General features: G+C 42.1%; 1 protein-coding gene across 2 annotated transcripts; it reads left to right on the top strand.

Annotated features, from left to right (window-relative positions):
- Positions 1-1,409: 1,409 nt before the first annotated feature.
- socs7 (suppressor of cytokine signaling 7) lies at positions 1,410-26,206 on the top strand. Of its 2 annotated transcripts, XM_082536077.1 has the most exons (9): positions 1,410-3,435; positions 4,021-4,100; positions 7,126-7,236; positions 12,857-13,002; positions 13,264-13,432; positions 20,270-20,398; positions 21,962-22,097; positions 22,518-22,661; positions 22,812-26,206. In XM_082536077.1, the coding sequence occupies exons 1-8, from the start codon at positions 1,895-1,897 to the stop codon at positions 22,636-22,638; spliced, it is 2,433 nt and encodes an 810-aa protein (XP_082392203.1). In that variant the 5' UTR covers positions 1,410-1,894; the 3' UTR covers positions 22,639-22,661; positions 22,812-26,206. The 2 variants fall into 2 exon arrangements, with proteins under 2 accessions (XP_082392203.1, XP_082392204.1); XM_082536078.1 differs by lacking the exon at positions 7,126-7,236.
- Positions 26,207-26,455: the final 249 nt, after the last annotated feature.

The raw sequence follows: 26,455 nt of genomic DNA on the forward strand, positions 1-26,455 counted from the left end.
CTTCATCATCAGATATCTGGGACTGTGCCACATGGAACTCGTTGTCTTTCCAGCATCTCATTAGATAAGAGCTATAAGATAGGTACTGGTGACAAGACTCCAGTAAGAATATGAACCCAGTTCTTATTTTACTGTTTCTGTTTAATGAATGCTCTTTTTAAACTCTCCTAGTTTGCAGACAGTAATTTGAAATCTTCTTTCGTATTTTGTTAGCTATATGTGAGTAAGGCTTACAAACCCTTCCTCGAAGCAGATACTGTGAAGTCCCAGTATCTGGATAATTACACTTTGTTTGTAACTCTTAAGTGTAGACTGTGTGCTTTAATAAGTAGTTTAAGAGCTACATCTCTCATTTTAGAGACCCAAAGGTAATTGGACAAACTAACAGAATTTTTAATAAAATGACTGAATGACAATCTTTTGCAGTCAATAACTGAAAGAACTGGAGAACATGTGGATATCCCTAAACTCTGCGTTTCATCTTTGAGGTGAAATAACAACAACCTATGTTTACATTCTCCTGACAAGGACCTCTTGTGATCACTGCCAGGAGCGAAGACAAACGCAGTAAGACGCTTTGACCAAGTTTGACATGAAAGACTACTTTGTGTTCCAGCATAGGTCCAACACATGCTTAGTTTTACCTCTATTTTGGTCTGAACCAACTGCTGAGATAAATATAGGGAATCATTGTTCTTTGTTTCAGAGAACCTGTTGTCCATGCCTGGCACATATCTGTCAGGGGTTCTTCCAGAAGGAGTGCCATGGGGTGGCACTGGTCCCCTAATATCACCCACCTGGTGTACTGTTCATCTCAGCAAATATTGTTCTTTGTACATACTGTTTATTTTCAGTATATTATTGGTATTAGTTATTAATTTGCAGATTTCAAGATATAAATCATATGATGCTGTATTATTACATAGCATTAATGATTGAAATCATCTGCAGGTGCAACATTAAAATCATATATGTATTAATGAGTCAATAATTATGATCCAGTAATATGATTTTGATAAGGGATATTTTGCATAATGACTACTTTTAATTTTGGTACTTCAAGTCTATTTTGGCGCAAAAACTTTTGCACAGTTTGCTACTTCATAAATAAAAGGGTAATCCATCTTCATGAGAGCATAAGGAGCGTGAAATCGTTTCCTAGTGTTTCTGCATACATTTCCACACTGCTTTTTTAAAAAAATTTTATTAAATATTCTGATAACCTGTGAAAATCTACTAAAAGCAACTTTAATAGATTCGGGCTTACAACAACCTCTTTATGAAAATATTGAGGGCGTTTCTATTTGTCTTTGAAATCCATTTAAGAGCTGTACTAATGTCTAGGGGGGGAAGGGGGAAAAACATGTGTAGCCTGTAGGCTATTTGTATATTTCCCTCGTCCCCTTATGAAGACGGAAAACCAAAAATCAGTTGTTCAGATGTGAGGCTGGATAGGCCAACTCTGTGATATTAAGATGCTGTCGTCGAATTTATGGTTCTCATCATAAAGTGATATTATGGGCTGAGCGGAGGAGGAGCGGGTGGGGCCTGGCTCGGAACAGAGAGGCAGACTGTGGTCACTGACCGGAGACTCTGCTGGCTTTTATTCTACTGAAATCAGACCGCATGTCTGACCCAGGGGTCCGCCTGCTGCCCGGAGCAAACTGCACGCATTTCTTCAACATATTTAACGGACGCTGCGTTGGCGAAGGGGAGGAGGAGGAGGATGAAAACATCGCCTGATATATTTTTTTAACGTTTTCGCTCATAGCCTATTTATGGGAGGCAGCAGCGGCTTGGTCCTTTCTTTATTATAGGAGCGAGATCTATGCGGTTAGCTATGTGAAGAGCAGATCGCCTAGCAATTCTCGTTTCGTGATCCTGACGAACAATTATGAACACCGCTCAAGATATGTCGCCCGATTTTGTGTTGATGCGCCTGGTTTCCGTGGCCGAGGATGACCGCTTGGACGCAGAAAACGGGAATCTGCCGCCGGGAGGAGTGGTGGCAGGGCTGGGGAAGGAGGTCCTGGCTCACAGCGGCGTCAAAGCGGGTTTGGATATAAGCCGAGATCCAACGGAGGGCCTCCAGCATCCCAGCAGCCACCTGAACAAAGCACAGCCGAGCACCGAGGGCACGGCTGCACCTGACTCTGGGGTGACGGAGAGCCGAGCCACACTGTCCGCGCCTCCGCCGCCGCAGAGCTCCATGGAGGCCCAGGGGTTTGACTTCGCTCCCAGCCCCGGCCTACGGCCTCAGTTGCTAGTCTTCTCCAATATAATGCGGAACGGAGAGGGGATTTTGGAATTAGACCGTCGGAATCAGCCGAGGGATGCTCTGGATCAGAGCCCGGGATCTGGCTGCTCCAGCCCAGCGGTCAATAACAACACTCTGAGTGTCAGAGAGGTTCAGCAGCAGCAGCAGCAGAACCTGCTAGACCGGACATGGGGAGCGCATTCGCCAGCCTCTGTGGAGATGCAGGGAGCGGCTGAGCTATGCCACCGGCATCGACTCATCGCCACTACGCCAGAGTGGCCCGTGTTGACGGAGAGATCTAACCCTCTCACCGTGATTGACTCTAAATGGGGATGCGCCACCAGGGACAGGGAAGGAGCCGTGTTTGAGCTGGCCCGGCGGTTCGGGGAGCTTGGGGTTGGCGCGGTACCCAAAATGCTGTTCAAAGCAGGCGAGCTCCCACACTGTTCGTGTCAGAGTGCACATAGGCCGGCAGGAGGGGGAGTAGAGCCAGGCGATGACCCAACAGAGACTAGCGACGCATTGTTGGTGCTGGAAGGGCTGGGGAACGGGGACGTTGACGGTTTGGACATGGACGAGTGTCCGGAGGATGAGGCAGATGATGAAAACGGACGCCGGGAGTTTTTACTCAACAGGAAAAGGGAAATAGTTCAGAAAATGTCCGGGGCTTTCTCCATCAGCAGTTTTCAAGTGGAACTGAGGAGGCAGGTGGAGGAGACGGCGACAGAAGCAGCGGCTGCGGCGCACATTGCCACGCAGGTGTGCAGCCTCCACGGGAACTTATCCGGCCGGCTCTCGCAGGTAAGCTGTGGGAATACAGAGGTTGTCACGCATGCTTCAGCCAAGTCATCGTCGACTACCCCGGCCCAGAGCTCGCCCTGGGCCACAAGCCCGAACCTGAGCCAGGCATCGACACCCAGAAGGCGGCCGGAGCGGTGCGCCAGTGCGCCCCGGACTCCCACGGGCAGGGCCACGGGCGGGGAAAAGATGCTCAAAGTTCCAGGGAAGTCAAAAAAGGGCTCGTTAAAGATCAGACTGAGCAAATTGTTCCGGACTAAAAGCTGCAGCGGCTCCAGTCACCTTTTGGACAAAAGGCCCTCAGTGACTTATTCAGTATCTTCTGCCGGGAGTCTGGTGGACATGGCGTGTGCAGCGGGTGCTGAGCAGGATGCAGACAAGTAAGAAATCCTAAACAGATCTTCTGTCAGGGTCAGAACAAGTAAACATAGCAAGTTAAAAACATAAAAGCTGTCTTAATACATGTAGGTCAGAGACTTTTTAAAAAGTCTAACCTAACATACGAAATAGGAAGTCCATTATTAAATTTCGGCCAGTGAAACATCCTAACCTTTTCTGTAAGCTGAACATTGATTTCCAGAGGCTTGAACTCTCTCATCTGCCAGATCTTTCTTTTAGAACTTTTTGGTGCTACATGTTATTAGATGCTGAGATTTTGTTCTAACCTTTCTGGCTTGTCACCCTCTATTGTCTTCACAGCTAAGTCATTATTCACAGCAGCACACTGAAGGCAGGCTATGATTAAAAAACATAGCTTTAGAAGTCTTTAGTGCTGGAGCTAAGAGCATCAAACAGAAAATGCAAAAAGAGAGAGAGATAGAGCTGCAGGACCCACACACTATTAAAGCTAAGCAGAGACTGCACTAATACTTCTTCTGCAATCTAATTCTCTTCTCATAATTCTTCTTCTTCTTCTTCTTCTTCTTCTTCTTCTTCTTCTTCTTCTTCTTCTTCTTCTTCTTCAGCCACAGCCAGCCCAGACTGACCAGGGCCCACAGTGCCTTTTCCCCAGCCTCCCTCTCTGCCTCTCTCTCAACTTTCACTGGTAAGGGTTGCTTTGGCTTTGGTTTTGATTCTCTCACAGCTTTGTGCTCAGAGAGGAAAACCCCTCTGATATCCATCACCCAAACCTTCTGATAAGCTTGTAAGTAATCAACATAATAGTATAACTGTTAATTTGAGAAAGAAATGTATGAATTCTGAATGTACTCCTTTTTCCAAAAAAAAAAAAGAAAAAAAAAAAAGAAAGAAGCCACAACCACGTCAAAATATTCAGTTTATTGTCACATAAAAGCGACAAAACGGAGGAATGTTGTGTCAAGCTCCTGGCACATCCAACAATAACCTGAGCAGAGGTGTGATTTAACAGAGTCAGTGACTGTACACATGAGGAGCCTTTAAGATATTAAGTTTTATTTTTTTCACCAGAAAAGAGGAGCAGATATACTCTTTGCTGCAATAATTACACAACTTCAGCTCCATTTGGCAAACCATTCATACTTTGAATCGAAGCACATGTTGTTTAAGCTGGTAATTAACCTTAAAATCTACTTTAGGCTTTGGGGCTGATAAAACTAAACAATGGATGTTTAAAGGGAACATATTATGCTCATTTCCAGCTCTATATTTTTATTCTTGGATGTTACTTGGGAGGTTTTAAACAATCCTTTTTCATCTTGCACTGAGTGTTGGTGCAACTCATAAGACAAGCTGTTTTAGCACCTACACCTTTAAGAACAATCTTGTTTTAAGCCACTTTTCTTCTGATTGGCTACTGCTCATTAGAAAGGAGTTTTAATTAGCAAGTGGGTGGGGCTTGAGTGAAAATGGTCTCTTTTGATCATTTAAATGGAAACAAAAAACAGTATAATACGATCAATATTGTTTTCAGTGATTGAAGTTAAAAACATTCAGCAGAAATAACAAAATTAAAATTTTTTAAAATTTTAAAAATTCTTCATGTCTGCCTTTACTATCTTTGACGTTAATTTGTAGTAACTAATTCACATAACCCCTTCTCTCTCTGTACATATCTGAAATTTTCACATTGAATCCCATCACAAAAATATAATCCTCCTCCAAAACAGGGTCCTGTTTCTGAAAGATGAAATGATGTAACGTGACAGTCTGAAGATTAATTTAAAGCTGAGTCTGGAGTTTGTTTTAGAACTTTTTCGGGGAATATTTTTCTTAATAAAATCACACATACCTGTCAAACATATCCAGTCTGTCACCCAAAACACATAAGAAGAACAATCTTATGTTACAATGGTGGAACACTTCCACGTGTTAGTAAAAATGTTAGCTTGATGCCAAAGCCAGGCAGTCCAAGGATACACTGGAAGACACTTCCAGTCTCATTTCTATCCAAGAAGCTGATGCAAGAAGCCAAGATTAGCACAAATGTATAACACGAAAAGCCCTATAAAGTCTATGATTTCCATCCTATATGCACAGTTAGCAAGTCATAAGAATAAAATTAGACAGTTTTTATCTTTCTTTCACCCTTTTAACCTTTTTTTGGACAAACATTGCAAGATAAGAGAAACAAGTAAGCACATTTCACTCCAAATGACAAACTTCTTTGAATTACTGATCCAAACTCATTAATTCCCACTGCAGATGTAAAATGTTCACAAATGTAGTTTTATTTTATCAACTTGTAAATAAGTCCAAAAAACAGCTGGCCCTGCGTTTTTACGCACAAGTTATTTAGACAGGAGTAAGTAGTGCACTTGTAGTAGTGCAGATTAAGCCACATATAATAATAATAGTAATAATAATAATAATAATAATAATAATAATGGATTGCATTTATATAGCGCTTTTCGGTGCCCTTAAAGTGCTTTACAATTCCACTAATCATTCACTCTCACATTCACATACTGGTGGAGGCTACAGTTGTAGCCACAGCTGCCCTGGGGCAGACTGACAGAAGCGAGTGCTGTAGAAAACATTTGGGGCAGTAGAATGTGAAACTGAGTCAACATGAACCTGATATAAAGTACTTTTATGTTACGTCTTGAGATTAGATATTAAGTATGGCGAGTGTTTACAACTATAAATATTGAAGTAGATCCTATAACGCTGGAGAGTATAGTGAGACCAAATGTTGTTAAAGTTACCTGCTGTGTTCTTTTTTCCATGCTTCAGATAATGATGTAATTGTATATAAAAGTAATATCTGTGGCTACAAATCTCAGTCTTCAAAAAGATCTAATGGTCAGTTTCATTCAGTTTTTTTTCTACTTTTGGAGCTTTATGATGTCAGTGAGACCCCAACATGGTCATCTCACAATTTACCAAAACACTACATGCTAAAACTGCAACTGGTGCAGTAGATAAAAGCTGATTTAACACAAAGGTAAAAAGGGAGAGAAGGTTTGTGGCTCATAAGGCAAAACTTGATTCAGCACCTATGGCGGCCTCTGACGTTCCCTCTATGCAGTCTCCCACATTACTCACAGACTGAGAATTTTTGGAGTTTGTGAGCACAAGCTTCACAACCTCCAATTAGACCAAAACATTAAAGCTGCACCCAGCATTGCTTCATGTTGCAGAGTTTGTGAGGATGATTCGTTTGAAATCTTGGGGACTTTCAAAACCCTGAAGTCGTGCCCATGGCTTGCTCATGTTTACCAGCCCAGCCTGTATGTGATGTTTCACAACCAAAAAGCGAGCTAAAGCGATGTTGGTGGCTGAGACTGGATGTGGGCAAGTCCAGCTTTTTCTGCTCTTGAGGGTTTGGCTCTTAACCCTTTGATTTTGTTTCTTTCGCTGCCAGCAACCATGCCCTACTGCAGGGTTTGACTTCGGTAAACATTGAATGTGCAGCATTTCAATTAGCTGAGATGGGATATTCTCCTTTATTGTAGTGATTTAGGCTGATTAGCTGGGTGTAATTTTCCATAAACATCCTGCCTGGTGCAGCTTTAATGGCATGCTGCAGCACAGACAAAACAACACACAGTTACAGGTTCACAAAGCACAGCCCCTTTCACTGTCTTACCGTCTGCTCACTTTCCTCTTTCTCTCAATTTCTTCTTATCTTTTCTTCCTCCTGTGTTCAGGTGAGACCGTTTCTCTAGTGGATGTGGATATTTCACGGCGAGGGGCGAATACGCCACACCCACACCCACCTACACCTCCACCCCCTCCTCGTCGAAGTCTCAGTCTCTTAGGTACTTTTCTCTACTTCCTGTCAGTTTCTGTTTCTCTTCTCGTCTTCTTCCAATAGTAGTAGTTCACTTACAGTATCCATGAAGTATAAAGCCCATAAAAAAACAAACCTTTGTAAGCTTTTGGTTTCAGAGAGCTTCACTGCAGCTGGGCTATAGCTCAGATGGAATTGAAGCCCAGGCAGTTTCTCTTAATATTTCTGTCTTGCTTAGTAGTTTTGGTTACCGCCGGACATTTCTGGAAACTCAGACACAGACGAATTTTTATAATCTGCTGTAATCTGATTGTGGAAGCTTTTGAAAGGTCAACAGCAATCTACAGATTTAATTTGAAATCTGGATGCAGTGACTCAATCGATAGCAAAGAAGAGGGAAAAACATTTAGTCTTCCTGTTTGTCTATTTTTACTTCCACTGACTTTGTTTTTTGGTAATACAGTTTGTAATGACTGGTAGATGATGTTTTCTACTGCTGCGAGGTGAACTAAACAAAAAAAAACAACAACACATAAATAAGAGGATACATATATATATTATATGTATATACAGTGGGGCAAAAAAGTATTTAGTCAGCCACCGATTGTGCAAGTTCCCCCACCTAAAATGATGACAGAGGTCAGTAATTTGCACCAGAGGTACACTTCAACTGTGAGAGACAGAATGTGAAAAAAAAATCCAGGAATTCACATGGTAGGATTTGTAAAGAATTTATTCGTAAATCAGGGTGGAAAATAAGTATTTGGTCACCTCAAACAAGGAAAATCTCTGGCTCTCACAGACCTGTAACGTCTTCTGTAAGAAGCTTTTCTGTCCCCCACTCGTTACCTGTATGAATGGCACCTGTTTGAACTCATCATCTGTATAAAAGACACCTGTCCACAGCCTCAAACAGTCAGACTCCAAACGCCGCCATGGCCAAGACCAAAGAGCTTTCGAAGGACACCAGGAAAAGTATTGTAGACCTGCACCAGACTGGGAAGAGTGAATCTACAATAGGCAAGCAGCTTGGTGTGAAAAAATCAACTGTGGGAGCAATCATCAGAAAATGGAAGACCTACAAGACCACTGATAATCTCCCTCGATCTGGGGCTCCACGCAAGATCTCATCCCGTGGGGTCAAAATGATCTAGCCTTAGGACCCTTACTGGATACAGACGCCCCAGGGGCCATGTATCGTGAGATTTTGAGCCAAAACCTCCTTCCATCAGTGAGAACTTTGAAGATGAAACGAGGCTGGGTCTTCCAACATGACAATGATCCAAAACACACCGCCGGGCAACAAAGGAGTGGCTCCGTAAGAAGCATTTGAAAGTCCTGGAGTGGCCTAGCCAGTCTCCAGACCTCAACCCCATAGAAAATCTGTGGCGGGAGTTGAAAGTCCGTGTTGCTCGGCGACAGCCCCAAAACATCACTGCTCTCGAGAAGATCTGCATGGAGGAATGGGCCAAAATACCAGCTACTGTGTGTGCAAACCTGGTAAAGACCTATAGTAAACGTTTGACCTCTGTTATTGCCAACAAAGGTTATGTTACAAAGTATTGAGTTGTATTTTTGTTATTGACCAAATACTTATTTTCCACCCTGATTTACGAATAAATTCTTTACAAATCCTACCATGTGGATTCATGGATTTTTTTTTTTCACATTCTGTCTCTCACAGTTGAAGTGTACCTCTGGTGCAAATTACTGACCTCTGTCATCATTTTAGGTGGGGGAACTTGCACAATCGGTGGCTGACTAAATACATTTTTGCCCCACTGTGTGTGTATATGTGTGTATGTGTGCATGTGTGTGTGTGTGTGTGTGTATATGTGGATATATATATATATATATATATATATATATATATATATATATATATATATATATATATATAGCTGCTCTCACAGCTAGAGATTGACGAGGTACAACACAAATGCTACGGCAAGGAGGAGTCAGGACGCCAGGTCAGGGGGGCGATATCATCACCCCCACCCGAGATTGGGCTCATAGCCCCAAGTGCGATATACCTGCCTCAGTACTACATGGAAGGCATCATATCGGCTAAGATGAACAGGCACATGGGTCAATACATGAGCGGGACACAGAAAGGAATTGGCAAGAATACCAGAGGCGCAAAACACCAGCTACTGGTAGACAGAACAATCAGCCGAGACTGCAAGACCAGACTGACCAACCTGTGCACTGCCTGGATTGATTACAAGAAGGCCTATGACTCAATGCCCCACAGCTGGATACTGGAATGCCTAGAATTGTACAAGATCAATGGGACCCTAAGAGCCTTCATCAGGAACTCAATGGGGATGTGGCGTACAACACTAGAGGCCAACTCCAAGCCCATAGCACAAGTCACCATCAAGTGCGGGATCTACCAAGGAGATGCTCTGTCCCCACTGCTGTTCTGCATAGGCCTGAACCCCCTCAGTGAGATCAAAGAGAGGGAAGGTAGTCAGAACTGAGGGGATTGAACTACCAGAAGGCAACATTGCAGACATAGAGGACAGTTACTTGGGGATCCCGCAGGCGAATGGGAACCATGAAGAGGCCGCTAAAAAAGCTGCAACCACCAAGTACCTGCAGAGGGTCAGGCAAGTCCTGAGGAGTCAGCTGAATGGTAAGAACAAGATCCGGGCCATCAACACGTACGCCCTGCCCGTGATCAGGTACCCTGCTGGGGTAATAGGCTGGCCAAAGGAGGAGATAGAAGCCACTGACATAAAAACAAGAAAGCTCCTTACCATGCATGGAGGGTTTCACCCCAAGTCCAGCACCCTGAGGCTGTACGCTAAGCGGAAGGAAGGGGGCCGGGGACTGGTGAGTGTCAGCACCACAGTCCAGGATGAGACAACGAACATCCAAGAATACATTGGGAAGATGGCCCCAACTGACCGAGTGCTCAGTGAATACCTCAGGCAGCAGAAACCCAAGAAAGAGGAGGGAGACGAGGAACCATCATGGAAGGACAGGCCCCTGCACGGTATGTACCACCGGCAGATAGAGGAGGTGGCTGATATCCAGAAATCCTACCAGTGGCTGGACAAAGCTGGACTGAAAGACAGCACAGAGGCACTAATCATGGCAGCACAAGAACAAGCTCTGAGCACAAGATCCATAGAGGCTGGGGTCTATCACACCAGGCAAGACCCCAGGTGCAGGCTGTGTAAAGATGCCCAAGAGACAATCCAGCACATAACAGCAGGGTGCAAGATGCTAGCAGGCAAGGCATACATGGAACGCCATAACCAAGTGGCCGGCATAGTGTACAGGAACATCTGTGCCGAGTATAACCTGGAAGTCCCGAGGTCAAAATGGGAGATGCCCCCAAGGGTGGTGGAGAATGACCGAGCTAGGATCCTGTGGGACTTCCAGATACAGACGGACAAAATGGTGGTGGCTAACCAACCGGACATAGTGGTGGTAGACAAACAGAAGAAGACGGCCGTAGTGATCGATGTAGCGGTTCCGAATGACAGCAATATCAGGAAGAAGGAACACGAGAAGCTGGAGAAATACCAAGGGCTCAGAGAAGAGCTCGAGAGGATGTGGAGGGTGAAGGTAACGGTGGTCCCCGTGGTAATCGGAGCACTAGGTGCAGTGACTCCCAAGCTAGGCGAGTGGCTCCAGCAGATCCCGGGAACAACAGCGGAGATCTCTGTCCAGAAGAGCGCAGTCCTGGGAACAGCTAAGATACTGTGCAGGACCCTCAAGCTCCCAGGCCTCTGGTAGAGGACCCGAGCTTGAAGGATAAACCGCCCGCAGGGGCGTGCTGGGTGTTATATATATATATATATATATCTTCCCTGCTTAGCCTCTTATGTCCTTGTCTAGTCTTGTGTTTTTTGTGTTACTTTTCCCTGGAACACTCTCTCACAGTCTGTTCTCTAAAACCTAAAAGAGGAATTATGGATTGGATCAACTGGTCCCTAAATGCAATTGACACCCCTTTCTCAACGAGAAGTCTGGGCTCGGGTGAGCCTGAGTGCTGAAGATATCTACCTATTCGGAACCATGGTAACAGGGTTCTGATCGGAGCTGGCTTGGCCCTGACTTATCGAAGAATTAAGAAAGCAGAACCGGCTGTTCAAACCCCCACAAAGCTGCCCGCTGGGATTGAAACGATGGGAAGAGGCGTGAGTTTCTCAAAATGGGCTCATTGAGTCAGCACGGATAAGATCTTGGTGAGGCTACGGCTGCTGTGAATAGAACAAGACCTCTGAGTGCCAACTGGATTACATCTGGAGGGGCTCGCTCGGAATAACATCTCTGAGCGCAAATTGGATTACATCTTGGGGAGGCTCACTGTGGTCGTGAGTTCTCAGAATCGGCTCTTTGAGCACAAGAATGACAACATCACAGAGGCAAGTTTGATAACATCATGGAGAAGCTCATGGCTCTCCAACGCGAGATTGAGAGACCAGTGTTGGACTGTTAAAACAGCTTTGAAATTCACATGAGCTGTTCGCACTAAAGTAAAAAGCACCATCACTTCATGCGGACACCCTTTCGGCGCTGGGCAGGATGGCTGCTGTGTTTGAGTCGGATTACTCCTCACTCCCCACCCGACCCTGTGGCTTGTCACGGGATCCATAATGTTGTGCTGTGGGCATTTATGCGCTTTTTTGTGCAGAGGAGTTTTTTTGTTTCCTGTTCTCATGCTGTCCTCCCAGGAGCCCAGTAGAGTAGAGGTCTCTTTTTTTCCTCTTGTACTTTCCCATTGTAGTGTATATTTCAGTGTTTTTCTGTAACGCTACCGATCTCCGACCTGTATCCCCATGTGATGTCTGTGTTGTGTGTGTAAGGTCAGGAGGGGGGTCCTATTTCACCGCAGGGCAACCTGCACGTGGCGAATAAAGCCTTGATTGATTGATTGATTGATATATTAGAATACAAATAAATAATGGAAAAGAATATACATTACACACACCAGAAGTAAATGGACATTTTATTAAATAATGCCTGCACTTATTTTTAATACCCTTTTTTGCATTTGTTTGCATATTAATTTATGTATTTTTTTGATTTAATAGTTTTTAGACAACCTAGCAGGATGTGTTAGGTTTGATTACACTCATAGGATTTGGATAAATGCGTGGTTGTTTTTGGTCTTTATGTGTAATACTTGTCAATTATAAAGGTGGTAAAGTTTCATTTCCGAGCTTGAGACTTTCTGTCGATGGTGCTGACAAAACCTCCTTCCTTCCTTCACCTTTCCTAACACCTTTTCTTTTTTCCTCTTCCTCACTCTTTCTTCTTCTCTCGGTCGTTCCTCTCTCCTTCCTCCCTACTGTCTTCATTTACCTCCTTTGCCTTCCTCCCTTCCTTCCTGCGCTTCTTCCAGACGACATAGCCGGGCCCCAGCCTGGGCCTTTCCTAGTGAGCGTCATGGGCGCCTCTCTGCAGTCTCTTCCTCTGCCTCTCCCTCCTCCTCCTCCTCCTTCCCACACTACCATCCAGCACAGTCTCAGCCTCAATGGTAAGATCTGTCCCGAGGGATGATGGGAATTGTGGTCAGAGATTAGTGACTTCCCGCTCTCATTATAATCAGCTAATGTGCGTCAGTTAGTAGTATAGACATGTTTATGTTAAAAATGCTTCATCTGGCACCTTTAACATCTCTCATATAGATGCTTTCCTACGGGCCCTTCCTCATTCCAACCCATCATCAGCTGATGGTCCACCCCCCATCAGACAGGCCCCACCCCCCATGCTGTGTGCCCTGCGGCGGTCGGAAGCCAGCAACTTCACCGCCAGTCTGAGAGAACTGGAGAAGGTAAGATGATATTGATGTATCTTCTCATTGTATGGTCAACTATACAAAGTGTAACTTCCTATAAATCCATAAAATGTACAAGGTCTTCTGTTTTTTGGGATGGCTTTACAATCTGTTTATGTAGAGGTTATTTCCAAAGGTTATTGATCAGAGAAAAGAAAAGCATAACTAAGAATGCTTCTCTGTTTTTTTTTTTTGTTTGTTTTTTTTGGGGGGGGGGTTCTTTGTTTTTTATTGGGGGGCTGGGGGTTCAACCTGCAGTGCGGCTGGTACTGGGGTCCCATGAATTGGGAGGATGCGGAGATGAAGCTGAAGGGTAAACCAGACGGATCCTTCCTGGTTCGTGACAGTTCAGACCCTCGGTACATCCTGAGCCTCAGCTTCAGATCACAGGGAGTCACACACCACACTCGCATGGAGCACTACAGAGGTGAGAAACACACACACACACACACACACACACACACACACACACACACACACACACACACACACGTCTCAGATGGGATTATTTATGAACTTAACAGAGGCAATTTTCTAGAGTAATCCACTGAACTAGATAAAGAAAAACATCCTCCTAACATGACCATTCTACACTAGCAGTGATGCTACACTATAAACCAGCTTATTAGTCAATTTAAATGGACAAAGCGAGGCTGCAGTGCTGTGTATGTAGTCAGCTATATATTCACGGTTTCAATGATGCTTCAGGCGACAGAACAAACTGTGTTTTCAGTCTTATCTTAATTAATTAGAATCCACATTGTTTATTATAAACTGACCATTCTGCTGTATTTATCACATCTTCCCAGCTTGCAAGGTTAAGATAGATTTTGCTTTGACGATACTTGTACCAGTCCTTTTCTAAGATTATTAATGTGCATTGTTTCCATGTAGTATGGTGTTAGCTTTTCCTGTGAGGGAATCATTGCATTCAAAAATATTTCGGCGATGTCACTGGACAAAGATTTTCTGTGTATCTGATATGAAAGTGACATTAAGATATTCAGACTGATAGCTGGTGTCATGTGCCATGTGTTGTGTTTTAGTTTTTTGATGTCATTATCTTTCTAGTAAGACTTATTATTATTCAGTTCTGGTTCTTATTTAGTTTTTATAGAGTTTATAGATTATGGGTAGCATTAGGATAGAGCTCAGAGGTCTGGGTAAGTTGTACTGGACTGAATTTACAGGCTTATTCTGTTAGAGAGTTTGCCCTCCTTCCTTTTCTGTCTGTGTGTTTCTTTTTCTGTGGACAGTCATAGTAGGTTCAGATTATGAGGGGTTCAGACTTTTAAGGTTTTGGAGGTAAAGATTTATCTTTGCATTCTGACCAATCTCATATTTGTCAGCATGAAATTGATAAAAGAAGAGTATCAAGTAATGTTGAAGTGCAAACACTTTACATCATTAAATCCAATAAAGGATCTAATCCTCATGGTGCTCCTCAGTTGGCAAATATTCCATATATATAGGGCTACAAAACCTTGTAGAAGATAAAGTATAAGTCTCGCAAGTTACAACTGTATTAAGAGGTTGATTCACAGTTATGTCAAGTTATTCTTATTCTTCTTATTCTTACTATAAATCTAAAATGAAAGATAGAGCTTCAAAAAACACACAAACACCCACTCACACAGTCCCATATGATGGTTATTCAACATCTCAGGCGTGTAACGCGGATATTTGTGAGCACATATTACCACAATGAGTCACGTAAGACCTTCATGCACACACGCAAGCTAAGTATGATACACAAATGTGCACATCAAACTGTACTCTATATTCCACTTTAGCCACTCTTCACTTAGTGCGAAGTGTATTTAGAAAGAGCTGCCAAACAAAAGCAGTTTTCATGCTATTCATACGCTGCAGGTGAGCATAGGCATAGAGAAGGATCTTGATGCAACATGTTAATAAATGTTAATGTGTCAAAAATTTCATCATTAAAGATGAAGATGTTTATCTAGACTTTGATTTATTGCCACACTCGTGATTGCCAGACAAACACAGCAGGTTCCAAACAACACCTTATGCATTAGAGAGCCAAGTATAGCATACAAAGTGCACAAGCTATACAGTTTGAGTCTAAAAATGAGATGTGGAACCGAAAGCAAATAACAAAAAAAGGTCAGACTGTTCACACAGATACATTTGTGGAATAAAAGCACAAAAAACGTAATGTTTGCCTCTGGAGAAAATACTTTGGCACGATTTTACTCAAGTTTGCACTTATAGAACTTTGTTGTGTAAAGTATCTTATGTAAAGCAACATAAGATATGATAATAATAATAATAATGATAATAATAATAATACATTTTATTTGAAAGCACCTTTCAGAACACTCAAGGACACTGTACACAGTAGAATAAAAAAAGCAGCATAAAAGTATAGGACATAAAACAAATTTACAATAGCAGAGTGGAGAGGTAATGTGGGATAAGCTATTTTGAACAAGTGAGTTTTGAGTTGGGACTTAAAGAGAGAGTGAAGGAAGAGAAATTTTTAAATCAGGAGGTAGAGAATTCCAGAGTCGTGGAGCAGAGCAGCTGAAAGCCCTGCTCCCCATGGTGGCAAGAAGAGGGGAGGGGACGGAGAGAGAAAGGGAAGAAGAGGATCTAAGACATCGAGATGGGGCGGTGATCTGAACCAGATCAGAGAGATATGGAGGAGAAAGATGATGAATAGCCTTAAATGTGTACAAGAGTATTTTGAAATTGATACGATATTTGACCAATGAAGCTGCTGCAGGACAGGAGTGATGTGGTGGACAGAAGGGGTCCTGGTGATGATACGGGCAGCAGAGTTCTGGACGCGTTGGAGCTTGTGGACGGATTTCTGAGTAAGACCAAAAAGAAGTGAATTACAATAATCAATCCTGGAAGTAACAAGGCTGTGGACAAGAATGGCAGTGGCATGTGGGGTGAGAAAAGGACGGAGACGATTAATGTTGCGCAATTGAAAATATGCAGACCAAGTGACGTTATTAATGTTTGAATTGAAAGATAGAGTACTGTCGAGGATGACACCCAAGCTTTTCACAGAGGAAGAAACGAAGACCGGCGAGTTATTGATAGTAACAGAGAAACTGTTGGTTCTGGATAATGTAGATTTAGTGCCGACCAAGAGGAGCTCGGATTTATTACTATTGAGTTTGAGAAAATTAGAAGAGAACCATGAATTTAGTTCGGCTAAGCAGAGGGTGAGGGAGGATGGGGGAAGAGCAGAATCAGGTTTAGTGGACAGATAAAGCTGGGTTTCATTGGCAGAACAGTGAAACTGGATATTGTATTTACGGAAAATGTGTCCAAGTGGAAGAAGGTAGATAATGAAAAGAAGGGGCACCAGGACAGATCCCTGGGGCACGCCAGTGGTCAGAGGAAAGGGCTGAGAAGTGAAGGATTTGAGTTGAATAAACTGAGTGTGATCAGACAGGTACGATTTAAACCAGGCTAGTGGAGTATGGGAGAGACCGATAGAGGCTAACCTACTGAGAAGTATAGAGTGAGAAATAGTGTCGAAAGCAGCACTCAGATCGAGGAGAATAAGAATGGAAAGTAAACCGGAGTCAGCTGCCATAAGAAGATCATTGGTTAATTTTATAAGTGCTGTTTCAATGCTGGACTGGAACTGTTCATACAGATTATTATTAGTTAAATGTGAGTGGAGTTGTGTGGCGACTATTTTCTCAAGAATTTTTGAAAGGAATGGTAGATTGGAAATAGGCCGAAAATTCTCAAAATTATTGGGATCTAGACCAGTTTTTTTTAAAATATTGGGGTGATGGCAGCAATTTTGAGGGAAGCAGGAACAGTTCCAGTGGTAAGTGAAGAGCAGATGATAGCAGATATGAGGGGAAGCAAAGAAGGTAGGCATGCCTTAACCAAAACTTTAGGAATGGCATCTAGCTGACAAGTAGAAGGCTTTGACTTACAGATGAGATGAAGTCAGTTTCATCATATCAGCAATTTTATTGGTCCCCGTGGGGGGATTTGTTTTGGATTCCAAACTGTAGTTTGCAATAAATTAACAGATTATCTTCATATAATTGACTGAGCTGTTTTAAAGTCTATTAGCACCATTTCAGTAGATAAGCTACAGACCTACAGGGAGTGCAGAATTATTAGGCAAGTTGTATTTTTGAGGAATAATTTTATTATTGAACAACAACCATGTTCTCAATGAACCCAAAAAACTCATTAATATCAAAGCTGAATGTTTTTGGAAGTAGTTTTTAGTTTGTTTTTAGTTTTAGCTATTTTAGGGGGATATCTGTGTGTGCAGGTGACTATTACTGTGCATAATTATTAGGCAACTTAACAAAAAACAAATATATACCCATTTCAATTATTTATTTTTACCAGTGAAACCAATATAACATCTCCACATTCACAAATATACATTTCTGACATTCAAAAACAAAACAAAAACAAATCAGCGACCAATATAGCCACCTTTCTTTGCAAGGACACTCAAAAGCCTGCCATCCATGGATTCTGTCAGTGTTTTGATCTGTTCACCATCAACATTGCGTGCAGCAGCAACCACAGCCTCCCAGACACTGTTCAGAGAGGTGTACTGTTTTCCCTCCTTGTAAATCTCACATTTGATGATGGACCACAGGTTCTCAATGGGGTTCAGATCAGGTGAACAAGGTGGCCATGTCATTAGTTTTTCTTCTTTTATACCCTTTCTTGCCAGCCACGCTGTGGAGTACTTGGACGCGTGTGATGGAGCATTGTCCTGCATGGAAATCATGTTTTTCTTGAAGGATGCAGACTTCTTCCTGTACCACTGCTTGAAGAAGGTGTCTTCCAGAAACTGGCAGTAGGACTGGGAGTTGAGCTTGACTCCATCCTCAACCCGAAAAGGCCCCACAAGCTCATCTTTGATGATAGCAGCCCAAACCAGTACTCCACCTCCACCTTGCTGGCGTCTGAGTGGGACTGGAGCTCTCTGCCCTTTACCAATCCAGCCACGGGCCCATCCATCTGGCCCATCAAGACTCACTCTCATTTCATCAGTCCATAAAACCTTAGAAAAACCAGTCTTGAGATATTTCTTGGCCCAGTCTTGACGTTTCAGCTTGTGTGTCTTGTTCAGTGGTGGTCGTCTTTCAGCCTTTCTTACCTTGGCCATGTCTCTGAGTATTGCACACCTTGTGCTTTTGGGCACTCCAGTGATGTTGCAGCTCTGAAATATGGCCAAACTGGTGGCAAGTGGCATCTTGGCAGCTGCACGCTTGACTTTTCTCAGTTCATGGGCAGTTATTTTGCGCCTTGGTTTTTCCACACGCTTCTTGCGACCCTGTTGACTATTTTGAATGAAACGCTTGATTGTTCGATGATCACGCTTCAGAAGCTTTGCAATTTTGAGACTGCTGCATCCCTCTGCAAGATATCTCACTATTTTTGACTTTTCTGAGCCTGTCAAGTCCTTCTTTTGACCCATTTTGCCAAAGGAAAGGACGCTGCCTAATAATTATGCACACCTGATATAGGGTGTTGATGTCATTAGACCACACCCCTTCTCATTACAGAGATGCACATCACCTAATATGCTTAATTGGTAGTAGGCTTTCAAGCCTATACAGCTTGGAGTAAGACAACATGCATGAAGAGGATGATGTGGACAAAATACTCATTTGCCTAATAATTCTGCACTCCCTGTACATACAGACTTACATACAGTAATATAGCAATCTGTCTACAGTAAACATATAGACAGATCTGAAAACATTATGTGTAAGCAGACAGGCCTGTACAGATCGAGCAAATTGAAACCAAAACTCATGAAGCATGAATAACTCACATGGCGCCACATGCACACGCCTCACATGTGTGACAAACTAACAAGGTGACTTGTACAAAGATGAATGTGTGACTGGTCACATACTCCAGTACGCACGCTCCCATGCAGATGTTCATAACTGGGGCTGTACATTAATGAGTCACTATTACATGGCCACAGCATCATGGCTGAAAACACATTCATTATACAGATATGCAGCCTTCACTGACACAACATGTTCGCATCAGTACAATCTTGTTTGCATGAATGCATCATGACCCAGCATGAACTGAGGGCAGAAAGGCTTCAAGAGAAAGAACCACTGTGAAGTCAACAGGAAGTCGAATCACTCATAGCATTTGTCTGTTCACATATTGGCTGTTTGTAAATTATTTTTATTCAGTATTATGTAATTATGAACTGCTCTAAAGTAATTTCTACCTTAATATTTCTTTTTGTCACATGTCTGCGGCAGCAGACCCTGTATTTATTTAAGAGGACTCAAACGCAAACGCTTGAGGCAGGAAATATGAGAAACAAAGACAAAATAACACAGAGATAAACTAACCAAAAACCTAAAGTGGGGAAAAACTAAACAAAGATCTAAACACAGAGAGCGTGGGAAAACCACAGACCATGAACACGGCAAGGAGAGCAGACACGGGTAGACGAACAGACGACCTGACAAGGAACAAAGGAAGACAGGACTTCAATACACAGAAGGGCAATGAGGGAAGTGGAAACACCTGGAGAACACAGCTGATACAAATGAACATGACACCACAGGGGAAGCAAAACTAAACATACTGAACATGGAGCTCAAGACTATCTAGAGGTCAAATGACCCAGAACCATGACACTTTCTTTTTTTTTAAACTTGCCAGCTGTATTACTATGCAGCATGAGGCCTGCGTATCCCTGTGATCAGAGGCTCATATGCACAACAGTGTGACAGCTGTAATGTTTGCTAGCTGCATGCCCTTTTTTGGTAGTAGAAAGTAAACAACTCCTGCATGAAACTGTTTACGAAAAGGCTTCTGGATTTTCTGAGCAACTTTGTCATGATTTCTGCAATGGTGCTGAGTGTGTTAACTGTGCTTTCTGGCCCCTCGTGCTCCACAAAGCTCTACTAAACTGGGCACCTCACATCAAAGCCATCTAAAGGGATAAATAGCGCTTCAAGCCAGTAGAAATGTATGTGAAAGTGATTTAGTGGTGAACTTTACCTTTAAAGTTGCATTATTTCCAGGGCCTAAAGAGCATGATTTACATCTTAAAGCTGCACAGGCTGATGGAAATTTCCTGTTGTGTAGCTTTATTTTTTGTTCTCTTTAGTCTCTTTAGAACTATCCAGGAACAGTTTCATCTCAGTTGCATTTATAAAAATGTTACTCATGTGGGTACGATTTATAGATATTGAAAAAGTACACATGATACAGTACATACAGGAAACTATTCCTCTTTTATTGCCTGCAGGGACGTTCAGTTTGTGGTGTCACCCGAAGTTTGAGGACCGCTGTCACTCTGTGGTGGAGTTCATCGAGCGAGCCATCATGCACTCCAAAAATGGGAAATTCCTCTACTTCCTCCGCTCCAGAGTCCCAGGTGAAACAACACAGGCTTTATATCAACACCCAGCTCCAACTGATCAAAAAAACATTTGAATCACCCCTTAGTGAGAAGTGCCTGAGAGACCGGGAGGAGAGGAGAGAATAGCTATATATGTACCATTTTTATGTCTACATTCAGGTTTTGCATCATGCTCATGTGAAGGTATCTGGTCATTTATGTCTTACAGTAAATTTACACTAGTTTGTGTATACTATAGTGTAACTGTATGCTATTGTATCCTTTGCATCCACCTGTGCGATTTATACACATATCATTGAGCCGTGAGCAGATTTACCCCTGATGAGAATCATGCCGACACAGATGTGATGCATGTGGACCTCAGGCCAACCTATATCGCACAATTCACTGTAGTTTACTGCATCACACCTAAATGACAATAAGTAAGGTAGCATCTTCTGATTGGGAAATATATCTGTGCAAAATGTTATCAGACATAACTGAGTCAGATTGAAACGAATCTTTTACTGTTATATTTATATTAAACTAAATCTTGAGCTAGAAATACTCACCGAGCACCAATTTCCTGTGGATTGCTCCTCTACTAGTCTAGCAAATACTTTATTTACACCTGTCTGAATAATCTTTGCTAAACATGACAGAATCAGGCTGCTTAGAGAGCCTATAGTCTATACATTCACATGCATCAAATGTGTGAGGAGTCTTGTAGTAACGGACCAGCTGCATCTGCTTCTACCATGGGCTGTAGGGAGCTTTATATTGAATTTCAGCTCATTGCTTCCCTGTATAGCTACAACTCTACTGTTTTATTTAATTCCTATTCCCACGATAATATAATTTTCAGCCAGAGCAAAAGCTCCAAAAATCTATTGCTTTTAGCAGCTAAAGAGACAGGTACTTCCCTCAGGCGTCTGTAGAGACCAAAAATGGAGCTAAAAGAGCGCGAATACTTGACTCACATGCAACAGGTTAGTTGAAAGCATCGCTCCACAGAAATGATCTTCATTTGTGAGTTGTGTCGAAGTGGTCTGAGGTTGAAGCGGTGGATGCCTATGCTGATAGAGAAGTGTATGTACAATCAATCCCTGTAATCCAGAAGTTTATACTTCACATTGCTCTAAGCACTGAGTTTCACACAGTTTGATCTACTTCTATGTCTGCGTGATGCCAGTGAGATCAGATATCCTGTTTACTAAGAGAAGCTGACTTAAAGGGGAAGAGCCGAAGGAGAGTTGGATGAACTGATACACCATCCCAAAGCCATGAAAGTACACAATAAATAAGAATTAACTGTAAATAAAATGAAAATGCTGCTCTAGTAGATTCCAAGAATAAAATTATGAAGCTGGAAACCAGCATCTCTTTTAAGAAAAGTCCTGCAAGTCTCAAAACAAATAAAACTATGTTTTTGTAAGAATTTTTGGCCATTAAGCTACAGGCACAACAGTTGACAAGAGGACACAAAGTCTGTGAAGGACGCCTACATGTTAGTCACTGGGCCACCAGAGTGCCCAAAGCAAAATTGGGAAAGGGCAAATTAAAATGTTTCACTGAGTAAAATGTTTCTTTCTGTCCCAGGACTACCTCCCACTCCGGTTCAGCTGCTGTATCCTGTGTCTCGCTTCAGCAACGTGAAGTCACTTCAACATCTCTGTCGCTTTTGCATCCGACAAATAGTCCGCATCGACCACATCCAAGAGCTTCCACTGCCCAGGTACTCAGTTTCAACTGGGAAATATACTTGCTGAAATATACAGGAGTGGAAAGCCAGCATCCTGAACAATGCTGCTGTTTTCCAAGGTGTTGGAACGGTTTTAACAGACTCTTTATTGATGGGTTTTCACTTATAGCTCTTACTGAGGTTTTAACCTAGCAACCTCCAACCACATGATTCAGGTAGAGAAAAAGGCGGTACATTTTGTTTTTCATAAAAACAGTATGTGTTAGCATAGTTTCATTGGTATCCAACCAAAAGCTGAGATATTTTGAAAAATCCTGGGTTGGTTTTCATTTATTCTTTGTGCTGATGTTTAAAACTTTTGTGTCTTCTGTTCTGTTTCTTTATCTCTACATTCAGTAATCCAGCTTTTGATTTTGATACTGATTTTTTGCCTGTATTTTCACCTCTTTCCAGACCGCTGATCTCCTACCTGAGTAAGTTTTATTACTATGACCCTGAGGAGGAGATGTACCTGTCAATCAAGAGCATCCGGAGGGTAGTGGGAGTAGGGCAGGAGGCCGAGTCGCAGACGTAGCAGCAGAGCTCTTCTCAGCTCGAGTGAGTTAGTTCATCAACAGCATGCTGTTGATTTCTAGAGTGGTAAATAGTACTGTTCTAATCCAACGATGTTTTGATCCTGTGACTGAGATGCTCAGGTGAAATCTTAATATAAAGCATTAATATACATAGTTTTACCCTCATCTCCAGGTTTTGCTGTGGAGGACTGTACTGTCTGTACTGGTCTACCAGTCTTCCAGCATCGGCCATTCAGAGTCCCTGGAAATCTGTGTGTCCAATGTGACTGGGATGGATCCTCCTATGTGTGGATTTGGACTAATGAGAGGAATGATGTGTGCTTGCAGTTGAATCGTGGTGCATATGCAGTGGACTCAGTGACTTCTGAGGAGGGACTGTAGAGATACGCTCACCTGAAAACATGTCGACAGGCACAAAAACAGAGCCTGAATTATGAACTCAATTTCCTGAACCTGTTGAAATGGACTTTTAAAACACAATGCACTGGTCAATTTGTACAACTGTTGTTTGCTGCCATTTCCTTGTTTTTCCTTCCATTTTGTCAAAAAAAGGGATTTTGGATTAAAAGATGTCCTCAGTGCTGGTATACACACAGAGGCAGGGCCACAGAGGCCTGTCAAATCATTTGGTGTCTTCATCATCTGAAACTGAACCCCAAAAGTTGGACCCTATGAATCAGCTAAAAAACGTTTTTTGCTTTTTTAAAATCCCGTGAGTAAATTTCTTCATTTTATTTAAACTCATCTAATGTTATATGACACAATTTGAGGAACTCCTCAAGTTGTATAAGTTGTATATGGAATATATTAAGAGTATTGACTGTGGCTTTCACTTGCAGCAACCAGCACTGGTTATTTTCACTATTATACATTAATCAGTGTGCCAGCTATTTTTTAAAAGTGCCAATAGGCATTTTTCGCTATAACCCAACTTTCTAAACTGGACTCCTTGTTTTTAAAAAACAAACAAACACCCACTTCTATTGGGTAAATAGCTAGCCAACTGTTGTTACTTTATGTGAACCTACTATGAGCTTTGAGTGCTAAAACCCATTGAGTTTATTCTGAGATACAAGCTGTTTTGCTTTAAGTCTTCTTTGTCTTTGGCCTCTCAACAATATAGGCACAATATGATACTGTCTGCGATTTCATCTGCGGTAGCTACCAGGAAACCAAAAGTGCTATCCTCATTTTGTTTGTGTTGGCAAGCCTATGGTCCCCAGAGATTTACCTGTTGGTAGTCAGAGCTGCTGAGTGTAAGTGTTGCTTATGAGCAACCATTTAGAAGGCAGCTGGTATGCTTATTCTATAGGCATTTCAATATATAGTCATCACTGGATGTTTGTAGGGATTTTTTTGTGACGTTTTGTGTCATATTGTTAAAAATATCTATTTAATTGAAATAAGAACATGGTAGACACTATTTTGATCTTCTTAAAACAGCATCCTAAACTAATCTGGGTCCACATACTGGCCACCTTGTTAGGTACCCCTGTTTAACTGCCCATTAAGACATATCTAATCAGCCAATCACATAGCAGCAACTCGAATGAATTGAGGCATATAGACATGGTCATTATCACCTGCTGAAGTTTAAACTGAGCATCAGAATGGGGGAAAAATGTGATTTCTTTGTTGGTGCCAGACAGGCCATCTCTCACACAACTATCTCTAGGTCTAGGTCTATCTCACAGCCCATTGTTCCTTCAGTGGAGCTAGTTTCAGTCATTATGCAAATGTACTGTTTATAAGATTGGGGAAACCTGCAGTCTGCTGAGACTGAAGAAGTCACTTGGACGAGTGACGAAACATTTCTCCCACTGAAAACGTCCAGATGAACAGAATTAACTTTTGGGGAACTATCTCTAGGGTTCACAGAAAAAAAGGAAAGAGAAAATATCCAGTGAGCTGCTATAAATGCCTTTTTGATGCCAGAGGTTAGAGGAAATTGCCATTCTGCTTTAAAGTTGCTCCAATAGTCATGTTTTACAATATAGGTATGCAGAGGGAAATTGCTCTGAATGCACAACACGCTGAACCTTGAGAAGCTGGGTGTCACTCCTGTCTAAAAACAGCAAACTGAGGCTACAATTTGCATTCGTCTACCAAAAATGGAAAGATTGGAAAAATGTTCCCTGGTCTGAATTTTTGCTGCAACAGTTGAATGACGAGGGTCAAAATGTGGTGTAAGCAGTATAAAAGCATAGATCCATCCCGTCTTGTAGTCACGGTTCAGCCTGGGGGAGGTGATGTAATAGTCTGAGATATGTTTCCTTAGCACACTTTGGGCCCCTTGGTATCAATGAGCATCTATTAAATTACATAGGCTACCTGATTATTGTTGCTGACCATGTCAATCCTTTTGTGACCATGGTGTACCATGCACACCATATCAGAAAGCTCAGAGCATCTCAAACGGATTTTCTGAACGTGAAAATTAGTTGACTGCGCTCAAACGCCCTCCAATCCTTTTGGATTTGCAGCATAAATGTGAAGCTGACAAATATGCAGCAACTGTGTGATGTTATGGGCCAAAATCTCTGAGGAATGTTTGCCAGCCCCTTCTTTAATCTGTGCCACGAAGAATTAAGACAGTTCTAGAGGCAAAAAGGGTCCAACCTGGTGCTAGCAATGTTTAGCTAAAAAGTGACTGCTATATGTATAAAGTTTTTCAGAAAACATTCAGAGTCAATTTATGCTTGGTGCGGAGGAAATGTTTTGCTTTTAGAGGTATGCAGTCTTAGGCTGTTCTCCTCTAATAGGTAAAAACAAAAAGCGTTTATATTGCCCACTAAATACTTGACAGATTTTTCAGAGTATAAAATATCACATAATAGTAAACACATTATTCCCTAAGCGCCCCCCCAAAAATACAATAAAATGTCTAATGCCATAAAATTGGTTGTTTTTGTTGCTGTAATTTAAATCACAGAGAAATGACCCCCACAGGTGCTGGCTTATAGCAGTTTCTGCTATGCTCTGGGTTCTGTTGATTCATGTTTTTGCCTTGTCTTCTGCCAAGAATGCCTAAAACATATAGAGTTATTATCTTTATTTTTGATTACTGAGCCACGATGTAAAGAGACAGCCATTACTACAGTTCATTAAGTAAATGAACGTAAAGGTTGTCACTGATTTCACACGCCCTTACTTCTCCCAATGCATTGTATTCGGGTCTATTTAAACTCCTGTATTTGTTGCTTTTAAAAGACCCAGTTGACTTCACATTGGTGCTGTTCATGTTCAGACAGATATATACAGAAATAGTGAAATTACACCAAAGAGAAAATACGTCCTCGGAAAACTGGTTTACGATACTAACGGGTATTTGATGTGGGGGTTTTTCCTGCTTTAGGGTAGATATTTTCAGTTACTGAAATGAAAGATTCATCTGAACTGAAATTATTGAATCTGGGAACATTTGATTATTGCCAAAATGCCCTGCCTCTCAGTGTGTATACCTCCTATAACTGCTCTCTACCTGTTTGTTTTATTTGTTGAAATGCCCAGGTGTATTTTCCTCATTCTGTTTCTCAGTACCGTGAAGCTGGCTACTGGCTTTTCCAGTAAAAAGGAAACAAAAAACCCTGGTGTGTGGCATTTTTTCCCCCAATTTGAGTATTTTCACTGAAAGCAGACTGAAAATATTTCAGTAAACATATTGATGGGATCTAACTTTAGCTCATTTTGAATTTTATTTTGGTTTATGGAAAACTAATTAACTAATTTAATAAAACTAATTAATATCACTGAAAGATTTGGAAACAACAAGCCAATCTGCTGTTTATATATTTTCCATATATTTTATTTAAAGTT

Source organism: Aulonocara stuartgranti (genome assembly GCF_965226115.1).
Source record: "Aulonocara stuartgranti genome assembly, chromosome: 6".
Lineage (NCBI taxonomy): Eukaryota > Metazoa > Chordata > Actinopteri > Cichliformes > Cichlidae > Aulonocara > Aulonocara stuartgranti.

Coding starts and splice junctions, on each gene's coding strand:
- socs7 (XM_082536077.1), top strand. CDS start 1,895: ATGAACACCGCTCAAGATATGTCGCCCGATTTTGTGTTGATGCGCCTG. Junction 4,101..7,125: donor CTCTCTCTCAACTTTCACTG/GTAAGGGTTGCT, acceptor TCCTGTGTTCAG/GTGAGACCGTTTCTCTAGTG. Junction 7,237..12,856: donor TCGAAGTCTCAGTCTCTTAG/GTACTTTTCTCT, acceptor TCTCTCATATAG/ATGCTTTCCTACGGGCCCTT.